The sequence below is a fragment of the Bos javanicus genome, chromosome 28 (genome assembly GCF_032452875.1).
Source record: "Bos javanicus breed banteng chromosome 28, ARS-OSU_banteng_1.0, whole genome shotgun sequence".
NCBI lineage: Eukaryota > Metazoa > Chordata > Mammalia > Artiodactyla > Bovidae > Bos > Bos javanicus.
This window is the reverse complement of record NC_083895.1, coordinates 40,868,307-40,881,087: the sequence shown is the minus strand read 5'-3', so window position 1 is coordinate 40,881,087 and position 12,781 is coordinate 40,868,307. Positions and strand designations below refer to the sequence as shown.

At 37.0% G+C, this 12,781-nt stretch overlaps 1 protein-coding gene across 10 annotated transcripts in view; it reads right to left on the bottom strand.

Annotated features, from left to right (window-relative positions):
• Positions 1-12,781, bottom strand: part of CCSER2 (coiled-coil serine rich protein 2) — a 154,718-nt gene that overhangs the window by 44,101 nt on the left and 97,836 nt on the right. For 9 of the 10 annotated variants that reach the window (XR_009734252.1, XM_061405534.1, XM_061405535.1 and 6 more), the window contains one exon: positions 6,090-6,173. The exons of the other annotated variant lie outside the window; for it this stretch is intronic. Coding sequence is in view for 8 of the 9 variants with exons in the window: in XM_061405534.1 (XP_061261518.1) it covers positions 6,090-6,173 (84 nt within the window). In the remaining variant the exon portion in view is untranslated. The remainder of the gene's footprint in view (positions 1-6,089; positions 6,174-12,781) is intronic. 10 annotated transcript variants of the gene reach the window in all.

Below are 12,781 nucleotides of genomic sequence, written 5' to 3'. Positions count from 1 at the left end.
ACTCTGAGGTAGATACTATTATCCCCATTTCAGAGATATGAGGAACTAAGCCACATAAGTAAAATAAATTATACATAAAATAATAACTTCAGCTAGATTTCAAGGAATATATGAGTGCTTGTCAGAGGAAACGAAGGCCACAAGTAGAGGAAACTGCATCATTAAATGCACAGAGTCATTTTCATGACTGGTGCAGAAATCAGTAGCAAGGTAAATGTGCCTGAAAAGGTATCAAGGAAGATTCTTTTTCTTTGAGCTACTTTCATGAGAACTGCCTGAATCAAAAAATAAATACCCTGTCAACTTAGTTTATAAGAAATTTCTATTAAGGCCAATCCCTTTCCCAAAATTAAAAAAAAAAAAGAAAGAAAGAAATTCCTGAAAGTATTAACAGGTATTAACAAACCTCATCTAGTCAAGGCCATGGTTTTTCCAGTAGTCATGTATGGATGTGAGAGTTGGACTATAAAAAAAGCTGAGCACTGAAGAATTGATGCTTTTGAACTGTGGTGTTGGAGAAGACTCTTGACAGTCCCTTGGACTGCAAGGAGATCCAACCAGTCCATCCTAAAAGAGATCAGTCTTGGGTGTTCATTGGAAGGACTGATGTTGAAGCTAAACCTCCAATACTTTGGCCACCTGATGCGAAGAGCTGACTCAGTTGAAAAGACCCTGATGTTGGGAAAGATTGAGGTCAGGAGGAGAAGGGGACGACAGAGGATGAGATGGCTGGATGGCATCACTGACTCAATGGACATGAGTTTGGGTGAACTCCGGGAGTAGGTGATAGACAGGGAGGTCTGGCGTGCCGTGGTTCATGGGGTCACAAAGAGTCGGACACGACTGAGCGACTGAACTGAACTGAACACAAACCTATTGTCAAGGTAAGCAGGAATTCGGTTATATTGTCACATGTAAGGTATCATTATCTTATACTTAGATCATTTTGTTTACTGCTATTTAATTATCCAGAAATATATACTGATGAAATAGTGCTGCCAAGGGAAATTAAAGTTAACCCTTGAACAACACAGGGGTTAGGGGTGCCCACCCTATGCAAGTAAAAAGATCTGGGTATAACTTTTGGTCAGTGCTCCACATCCACAGTTCCTCCAAAACCAAAAGGTACACATCCTTATATTCAACCAACTGCAGATCGATGTAGTATAGTATTTTTTAAAAAATCCAAGTGGACCTATGCAGTTTAAAACTTGTTCAAGGGTCATCTGTAGAATATACACATAAATGATACATCTTTCCAGAGAGAATAATAAGTAAGCAAATATAATGTGTTGGTAATGAGCAAAGTATACCATCTTCTTCAGATAGGTTGGGAACAAAAGATATTTCAGTCTCATTAACAAGAGATCAAAAACAAAAATTTTATGAAGGCTCTGATGTATCAAATAAGCATCAAAATGGGAAAGAAACAATACAGAAGAAAATATTTTTTTTAATTTTGCAGTTGTTATTCACACAGCAATGGCGAAGAACTATTATGTATGAAAAAATGACTTTCAGGGACTTAAAAAAAATCACAAATCAAGATCAAAAAAAAGATGGATTGCAAATCATGAGTTAAATTAGTGGGAGAAGTACTATATGTGATTAATAAGACTGCATAAAAAATGGTACATTATCAGACATAAAAACTGATCTTTTTGTACAAACATATGACTGTATATACAACAGTCATAAAAATTACTTGCACTCCAGTTTCAGTTATGCAACTCATATGCCAAAGAAATGATCCTAAGTACAAGAAAACCCGTAAGATCTTCAAGTTCACAAACTCAGAACTGCCTTATAAGAGGATAACTGAAATGCAATGTAGCAACTTGACGGAATACTGTATAGCAATACTATATAGCAATTCAGGCATTGCTAGGATCTGCTGATGTTAGAGAAAATGAACCCAAAAGTGAAATCAAAATATGAGTATGGTAAAACATTTAGAGCCAACATGCTTATAGCATTATTTATATGATAAGCACTGCTCTGAGGATTTTACACATAAAGACAGGAAAAGGAAAACATATCAGGAAATGGTTAACCCCAATCGAGTTTTAAAGGGTAAGTTCTAACAACACAAAGTGTGGCAAACTTTTGACTTTAGGTTTAGGGATTCTGTAAGACAATACAGAGATGGGGACAAGGACAGCATATTTGGAGAATTATAAGCAATAATGGTCACCCTGCTTATTTAACTTCTATGCAGAGTACATCATGAGAAACGCTGGGCTGGAAGAAGCACAAGCGGAAATCAAGATTGCCGGGAGAAATATCAATAACCTCAGATACGCAGATGACACCACCCTTATGGCAGAAATTGAAGAGGAACTCAAAAGCCTCTTGATGAAAGTGAAAGTGGAGAGTGAAAAAGTTGGCTTAAAGCTCAACATTCAGAAAATGAAGATCATGGCATCTGGTCCCATCACTTCATGGGAAATAGATGGGGAAACAGTGGAAACAGTGTCAGACTTTATTTTTTGGGCTCCAAAATCACTGCAGATGGTGACTGCAGTCATGAAATTAAAAGACGCTTACTCCTTGGAAGGAAAGTTATAACCAACCTGGACAGCATATTCAAAAGCAGAGACATTACTTTGCTAACAAAGGTCCATCTAGTCAAGGCTATGGTATTTCCAATGGTCATGTACGGATATGAAAGTTGGACTGTGAAGAAAGCTGAGCGCCGAAGAATTGATGCTTTTGAACTGTGGTGTTGGAGAAGACTCTTGAGAGTCCCCTGGACTGCAAGGAGATCCAACCAGTCCATTCTGAAGGAGATCCGTCCTGGGTGTTCTTTGGAAGGAATGATGCTAAAGCTGAAACATTGGAAAAGACTCTGATGCTGGGAGGGATTGGGGGCAGGAGGAAAACGGGACAACAGAGGATGAGATAGTTGGATGGTATCACCGACTCGATGGACGTGAGTTTGAGTGAACTCCGGGAGTTAGTGATGGACAGGGCAGCCTGGCGTGCTGCGATTCATGGGGTCGCAAAGAGTCGGACACGACTGAGCGACTGAACTGAACTGAAGCAGTAATGCTGCACACGAAGGCTGTGGTGCACAGTGGGGAGCAATGCAGTTAGTAATCTAGGCAAGGGACAGATCACAGAGGGCCTGAACATCAAGCATGCTTCAGCCAGGGAGTAACAGATAGATCTACATTGGAGATGGCTTGGACAGCTGTTTGGAGGATATATTGACAAGGATTATACTGATACATATAAAAATCACTCTCTCTCATACTTGGTAATCTCGTCCACAGGACATTTCCAATGTGTCCCACTCACAATGGGAAACCCGTGTTGGGGCTTCCCTGGTGGATCAGATGGTAAAGACTCTGCCTACAATGAAGACCTGGGTTCAATCCCTGGGTTGGGAAGATCCCCTGGAGAAGGGAATGGTTACCCACTGCAGTATTCTTGCCTGGAAAATTCCATAGACAGAGGAGCCTGGCAGGCTACAGTCCATGGGGTTGCAAAGAACTGGGCACGACTGAGTGACTAACAACACAACATGTTACATGTGAAATCATGAGAGTAGAAAGTTCAATGAACGCTGGACTAAAGATACAAACCTACATTCTAAAAAAGAAAAGAATCCAAGAAAAGCAAGCAGGCAGGTGGTGTGGAGGAGGAGAGGGGATGTTAAGGGGTAAGGGAATTCCAAAAGAACTGACACAAAAACCAAGGGATAAAGCTTTTATGACAAAGGCCATGCCAAATGTGTATTTTTCCAGGTTTCCAGAACAACTAGAGAGTCAAGGAAAGGTTTATCTGATTTACTGAATTTAGGATAGGTAAGACACAGAAATTTATAAAGTGAGGATGAAGAGGAAGTAAAGAAAGCACACTAATGAGACATGAGAGAGGAGGCAGACGTAGTTTGGTCTTTAACTGCAGCAGAAGATAGAGTCGAGAACAATAAAGGGTAGTCTTCCACAGCACAGTGGTCACTTTTCCCTGTAACTGGAATAAAGTAAATCAGAATGACAGACACAGATAAGTTGGGAGGCAGAAAGGCAAAGAAGATGTTCCTTGATGAACACAAGGCAAATGCAGCAGCTGAGAAGAGTGGCTGAGAAAGGGGATGAGACAAGTGGTCAATGTCTGAAACAGCTCATCAGGGACATGGCAGAGGGAACTGTCCTGGGATAAAGGAAAGACTGGTGACATGGCAGGTCCAATGGAGAGTTTAGGCCCTAAAGTTGTAATGGTGTAAGTCACAACATTCGTATCATTTGAAATTGAACTGCAAAACCATCCTCAATGAGCAGATTTGGGGATTTGCTGATGAAAGTGAAGGACTGTCTAGTGTACTAGAAAGAGTAAGTATGAGCTATTGCACGCTTGCATGCTCAGTTGTGTCTGACTATTTGTGACCCAGGAGCCAGGCTCACTCTGTCTCTGGAATTTTCCAAGCAAGAATATTGTAATGGATTGCCATTTCCTACTCACAGGAGATCCTCATGATCCAGGGATTGAACCCCCGTCTCTCGTATCTCCTACACTGGAAGACAGATTCTGGACTATTGGCACCACCTGGGAAGCCCGGTGAGAAACTGCATCTGACCTCAAAAAGAAGAAGAAAGGCTAGGGACGATCTGCCTGAAAGGAAAGGCACTGAGGACAGGAGAGAGACACACGCTGTGTCTATCCTACAACACTAAATGTACGGACAAACTTTAGAGGAGGATGGAAAAAACAAAGACACGAGTTCTGCAAAAAAGGTTGGAATTAACTTTTTTCTTTAAAAAGAATTTACTTATACGCGTAAAAAAGTTTCACAAAAATTTAGAAAAAAGTCAGTTTTTACTTTTAAAGTAGCAATCACAAAACAAACAAAAAACAACTGAGAGACAACCAGAAATCATCTAAATCAATGGCTCTCAAGGGAGTATGTAAGTAAGTTTTTCAAGAAGAGATATTCTCCTGCAAACCTATTATTATACTCACAACAGGATGGAAACATGGAGATGGGAAGAGATTTATATTAAAGAATAGGTAGGTAACACGCTGAAAAGCCAATATCAGATAACCAGATGTGACTATTATCTGATATTTTTTTTATTTTGTGTTTTACACATAAATTTGTTCCCCAAAAGTCACTCCATATCCTATGAGAAAACTGTGCTTCCCTGACGCTTAATATCAAGACTGGTCAGTTGACCTGTTTTGGAAGCAACATATGTTACATTCAACCAATGTATTCTGCCAATGCTACTTTCCCTCAGGTACAAAAAGCATGACCTTCATCCAGAATCCCAGAAAGAAGAAAAAACATGAAGTCTCACTAATCTACAACCAAAATGCAACATAATGAGAAATAATAAGTAAGAAATAAACTTCTGTTAAAAACAAATAAAAAAAAGAAATAAACTTTTGTTATTGTAAGCCACCAATATTTTGAGGCTGTTACTACAGACAAGTAGAACACACTGACTAGAATACTTTGAAAACAGAATGTGAAAGGAAACAATTTTACCTGGAACTAGGAAAGACAAGAATACTTGTATGTCCTTAAGAAATAAATATGTGATTCAGGAAGATTAAAAAAAAAATCTTTCTTCAACTAAAACTAGACCTAAAGATGAGAACTATAAAAAAATATACCTTCAAGTACAAAATGCATCTGCATTCTATATATCTTTCAACATAAAAAAATGTAATTTTCAGCTAAAAGTTCTTCAATATTGTGATTATATATATATACACACACACATATATATATGAGAAGTACCTATTAACAGTTTTAATTTTTATTGGTAGTCATATTTTAAATTGTTATTCATATAATTCTGAAAAAAAAGATTTAATTAATTTTTAAAAAAGAATCCTGCACCAATATTAATATTGGGACAGATTACTATCCAACTGATAAAACAAACTCAAATTAAAGTACCACAGGGATATCAATTTAACTTAAAAAGTTAGTAAAAGTGAAAAGCAAATCTGACCAAAACCCAAGACAACAAAGTTGCAGGTTTAAATATATTTATTATTAAAAGTTTTATTATTGCTTTATAATTTTAGTAATAAATTTTTTTTTTTAATTCAGCATGACTACCTAGTCATCATACCTTGCATATTTGATCACCATCTTCTGGTTCTGGACTAGATGGCAATGAGAGTTGAACATCATGCAATGAACCACTTCCATCATGCTGTCAGAAAGAAGAAAAGGAAAACGCAAGAGTAATACAATTAACTGCAGACATTCTGCTCAACCTGAACTCACCCCAGACCAAATGCTAGAATGGTAATCAATTAAGATTTTAGAAATCTCCTTTTTACCTCCATGCACTGGTAGAAACAAACGTAGAAGAGCAAACAACAGAGTTCAAGAAAGAATATTTTGTGGAACATTCACTATGTAAGCTGACGGTGAGAAAGCCACTGAAAGTTTTAGAATGGGAAAAGAAATATAGGACAATTCCTTAAAAATGTTAAGAGTACTCCACCTATGAAAAATGTAAAATAAAAGTCAAATTAAATCTGATTTGAATCAGATCTAGTGCTTTGAGTACAAAGGAGTCAGAAACAATAATATTAAATGACTCAAAAAGAGCTGACCACAGAAAACATTTGAATAGAAGACACATGAGTATACATACTGCATGACTCTATCAAGTTTGAGAAGAGGTAGAATTAATTTATGGTGCTATAAATCAGAACAGTGGCTGACTTAGGAGAAAGGAGTTATTGGCAGTAAAGTGCATTATAACCCATAAACATGCTGGAAATGTTTTGTGTCCTCTCTGTATGGCAGTTACATGGGTACATACAAATGAAAAGTACAAGCTTTACACTTAAGACTGGTACACCTTTAAGCACTTTACTTGATATATGCTATATCTCAATTTAAAAAATTGAAAAAATTAAAGTTTTTGTCCTTAAACACAATTTTTTAAAAAAATAACAGGGTATCATTAAGTCCTACCTCTTGCTGAAATAGTTTAGGAATAATCAGATAAAACATGGCATGTCCAATGATTCACAGACAACCTTAAAAAAGATGAACTAAGAATATGCCTGGGATGATGGTGAGGGACCTAGACCCTGACCAATGCAGTACAATTGCAACTCAATACCTTATTTGTTCAGATGGCACCTGGCTGCCTTGTGATACCCACTGAATCAACAGCCTTCAAGGAGCACTACCATAGCACCTCTCTCTCCTGAAGGAAATCTCCCAAACATGGCAATCTCCTACACTGGAACAGAAGTGTTAAAAGGTTATGGTACTATATATACCTATTGAATCAGAAACTCTAGTGATGGGGCCTAGGAATGAGTATTTAGAAAAACTCAACAAGTAAGAGTGACTGACAGTGAAGTATTAGCCTTTGTCAAATCTCCAGCAGAGATAAATTACATTTTTATTGGTGATGCCACAGACATTAAGGATTCGACCTGAGAAAGAATCCAACATCCTAATGAATAACAAATGTTCACAGAACACATTAAAAATGTTTTTTAAAGAAGTAAGGAATTTACAAGACTCATTTTAGTAAAGTTTATCTCTGCCTTGAACTATAAAAACAGAGCCAGTCCTATAAACCAGACAGCTACACACACACAAAAAAAAGAAGAAGAAAAGAAATTAGATCATTCTTTAACACCACACACAAAAATAAGCTCAAAGTGGATTATAGACCTAAATGTGAGACCAGACACTATTAAACTCCTAGAGGAAAACACAGGCAGAACACTCTGACATAAATCGCAGCAATATCCTTTTTGAGCCAACTCCCAGAATAATGGAAATAAAAACAAAAATAAACAAAGAGGACCTAATTAAACTCTAAAGCTTTTGCACAGCAAAGGAAACAAAAAACAAAATGAAAAGACAATCCACAGATTGGGAGAAAATATTTGCAAATGATGTGACCAACAAGGGGTTAGTCTCCAAAATTTACAAACAGCTCACAAGGCTTAACAATATCAAAACAAACAACTCAATTGACAAATGGGCAGAAAAACTAAACAGAAATTTCTCCAAAGACATACAGATGATCAAGAGGCACGTTAAAAGATGTTCAACATAGCTAATTATTAGAGAACTGCAAATCAAAACTACAATGATATATCACCTCACACCAGCCAGAATGACTATCATCAAAAAAATCCACTAACAATAAATGTTGGAGAGGATGTGGAGAAAAGGAAACCCTCTTACACTGTTGGTGGAATGTAAATTGGTACAGCCACTAAAGAGTACAGAGTTCCTTAAACAATTAAAAACAGATCTGCCATATGACCCTGCAATCCAGTCCTCAGCATATATTTGGAGAAAAACATGATCTGAAAAGATACATGCACCTCAGTGTTCACTGCAGCACTGTTTACAATAGCAAAGACATGTAATCAACTTAAATGTCCACTGACAGAGAAATGGATAAAGAAGTTGTGGTACATATACAGTGGAATATTAGTCATTAAAAAGAATGAAATAACGCTATTTGCAGCAATATGGACTGACCTAAAGACTGTCATAATGAGTGATGTAAGTCAGACAGAGAAGGAAAAATGTCATACAACAGTCACTTGTATGTAGGATCTAAAAAAAAAAAAAACTATACAAATGAACTTACCTACAAAACAGAAAGAGACTCACAGACTTAGAGAATGAACCTATGGTTGCCTGTACACACTGCTACATTTAAAATGCATAACCAACTATATACAATGGATAACCTACTGCACAGCATGTGGAACTCTGGTTATGTGGCAGCCTGGATGGGAGAGGAGTCTGGGGGAGAATGGATACATGTATATGGATGGCTGAGTCCCTCCACTGTTCATCTCAAACTACCACAACAATATAAATCAGCTATACCCCAATACAAAATGTTTTAAAAGTTAAAAAAAAAACAAGGCCAATCCTATATATAAGTATATATTTGAGAAAAGAGGAACTATAAAACGATTTATTTTCCAACATCTACAATACCTTCCTGGCCACTGCAAAGCAGGAACCACAAGGAATAGGAGACAACACAAGCTCACACTGCTTTGCCTTGGACATGGATTTAGTTGTGGGAAGTGTGCAGTAGAACAGGAACTTTCACTGTAGAGGAATAAAAAGGCAAGCCCATAGAAATAGAAAATACCAGGATGTCATGAAGAAAGTAACTCTAGAAAATTGTATATAAACTTCTAGGTTCACCACTGTTGAGTATCACACTTGCTTGGATCTGATCCTAAGAAGCATTTCAAAGACTCTGAGAAATAAACCAAGACCACACTGCCCAGGTCCCAAGCTGCCCACTGGAAGGTGTACACTCAAAACAGACCTGACAGGCATGGCAAAGGCTTTGGAAACAACTGACATTACAACCACAACCCAAAGGTGGCTAATCAGAACTTGCTGTGTGATCCCAACCAAATAATCTATCTGCTTAAAAGGAAAAAAAAAACAACATTCTCCATAAACTTTAAACAATATTAACTGTCTCATAATACAACATTTAAGTGTCTAAGATTTACTCCAAAACTACTCAATGTACAAAGAAAGAAAACCTCAAGACACACAGAAAAAGACAATTAACATCAATGACAAAATTAAAAAGTTAAAATTAAATAACAAAAAAATTTAAAATTAACTACAAGAGATTTTAATAGAGCTATTATAAAAATTCTCCAAAAGGGTGAACTCTTAAAGGGAACAGAAAGAGAAAGTCTCAGCAAAGACGTAACACACAAAGTGGAAAATGACAGTGTCAGAACTGCAAAGACTCAACACCCAAAAATGTTTAATGCACTAGATGCATTAAATACTAGATGCACTAAACACTACGGTACTTAGATGGACTAAATACAGTACCAGCATTTGAGTTACACATTGAACATAAAGATAGATCAACAGAAATCCAATCTGAACAATAAAGACAAAAAAAGATGGGGGAGGGGTAAAAAAGAGCTTGGTGCAGGAGTTATAGGACAACAACAAGAGATCTAATATTTATATCACTCAAGTCATAGAAGGTAGGGCTCGGGGCAAAAATTTTTGAAGAAATAATGGATAAATACACTTCATATCTGGTGAAAGACATGAACCTACATATTTGAATAGTTCAATTTAAAAGAATAGAAAATAGAATGTGCTCTCTGAACATAATGGAATGTTAACTAGAAAATCAAAACCAGAAAAATTGTCTTCAAACAGAAAGTAACAAGATACTTCCTTGATCCATGGGTCAAAAGAAGTACCAAGGTAAATAAGAAAATATTTTGAGTTGAAAGGAAAATGAAACCACGTATCAAAATCTGTGGAATGCAATTAAAGCAGTGCTTAGAAGGAAAAATTATTGAACCAGATACTTATATTAAAGCAAAGTTGTCAAATCCATAACTGGAGCGAAATAAAGCCAGCACAAACAGAAAGATGAAAATAATAGAGTATGGAAATTAATGAAATTGAAAATCAAGAAACATAAATCAGTGAAGCCAATTTAAAACATGCAGGGGGAAAAAAGAAATTAATGAAGCCAAAGCAGGTTTTTTGACAACTGCAAACCATCACCAAAACAGGCAAAAGGCATTTATAAAGTGACTGCTTTTAACAAGAGCAACAACAAAAATAATGATGATGTGAGAATCTAGGGTTTTTAACTGACTTCATTAACTCAAATTTTAAATACTTGCCCAAAAAGTACATTCAATTTTTCAATATCCATTTATCTCATCATTTACATAACTGATAAAAAACATATATAAAGAACTATTAATAATCAAAAATAAAACAAACAAAAATTTTGTTAGAAAAAAAATAGACACTTCACAAAAGAAGATATACGATTGGAAAATAAGCATAAGAAAAGATGCTAAATGTCATTAGTCATTAGGCAAATGCAAATTAAAACCAGAGTGAGATACCAATGCATAACTATGGGAAGGGCTTTTGAAAAATATTGACAATATCAAGTGTGGACCAGGATGCAGAACACTTGGAACTCTCATTAATCGTGGTAGGAATACAAAATCAAATAACCACTTTGGAAAACAGCTTGCTGATTTCTCAAGAAGTTAGATATATACTTATCAACCAGCATTCCCATGCCCAGGTAAGAAATTAAAACATCCTCACATGAAAATCTGTGCACAAATGTTTATAGTAGCTTTATTCATAATTGCCAAAAACTGGGAAAAGACACAAATATCCTTCAACTGCTAAACAGATAAACAGACTATGACATATGTATACAGTGTAATACTACTAAGAAGGGCAATGCCAAAGATTCTTCAAACTACCATACAACTCACAGGCTCACTTCACACACACACACACTGCTAGGCTTCAACAGTACATAAACCTAGAACTTCCAGATGTACAAGCTGGATTTAGAAAAGGCAGAGGAACCAGAGATCAAATTGCCAACATCTGCTGGATAACAGAAAAAGCAAGAGAATTCCAGAAAAAAAATCTACTTCTGTTTCATTGACTACACTCAAGCCTTTGACTGTGTGGATCACAATAAACCGTGGAAAATTCTTAAAGAGATGGGACTAGCAGACCACCTTACTTGCTTGCTGAGAAGTCTGTATGCAGGTCAAGAAGCCACAGTTAGAACCGGACATGGAACAATGGACTGGTTCAAAATGGGAAAGGAGTACATCAAGGCTATATGTTGATGCCTTGCTTATTTAACTTATATGCAGAGTACATCATGTGAAACATTGGGCTGGATGAACCACAAGCTGGAATCAAGACTGCCGGGAGAAATATCAATAACCTCAGATATGCAGATGACACCACCCTTATGGCACGCAGTGAAGAGGAACTAAAGAGCCTCTTGATGAAAGTTGAAAGAGGAGAGTGAAAAAACTGGCTTAAAACTCAACATTCCAAAAACTAAGATCATGGCATACAGTCCCATCACTTCATGGCAAATAGATGGGGAAGAAAATGGAAACAGTGACAGACTTTGTTTTCTCGAGCTCTAACATCACTGCAGACAGTGACTGCAGCCATGAAATTAGAAGATGCTCGCTCCTTGGAAGAAAAGCTATGACAAGTCCAGATAGTGTATTAAGAAGCAGAGACATCACTTTATCAACAAAGGCCCATATAGTCACAGTTATGATTTCTCCAGTAGTCATGTAAGGATGTGAGAGTTGGACCATAAAGAAGGCTGACTGCCAAAGAATGCTTTCCAACTGTGGTGTTTGAAAGAGAAGACTCTTGAGGGTCCCTTGGACTGCAGGAGATCAATCCAGTCAACCTTAAAGAAAATCAACCCTGAATATTCACTGAATGGTGTTGAAGCTGAAGCTCCAATTCTTTGGCCACTTGATACAAACAGCTGAGTCAGTGAGTAAGACCCTGATGCTGGGAAAGATTAAGGGCATGAAGAGTGGGGGCGACAGAAGCCGGAGATAATGGAGGATAGGGAAGCTAGGCGAGCTGCAATCCACAGGGTCGGAAAGAGTCGGACACGACTGAGTGACTGAACAGCAAATATAACATCAATTTTGCCTCTTATCTAAAAGGGTTAAAACATATTTACTATATGGCCAAAGGAAAAGTTTTCAAAAGTTTCCAAAGTTTTGCTTTAGGACACAAAGGAAATATCAATACCTTCCAAAGAATTTATATCCTATAGACATTATTCTTTACTATTAATGTTTTAAGATTTGTTGTTGTTTAATTGCTAAGTCGTGTCTGTCTCTTTGCAACCCCATAGACTGTAGCCCGCCAAGCTCCTCTGTCCATGTGATTTCCCAGGCAAGAATACTAGAGTGGGTTGCCATTTCCTTCTCCAAGGGATAT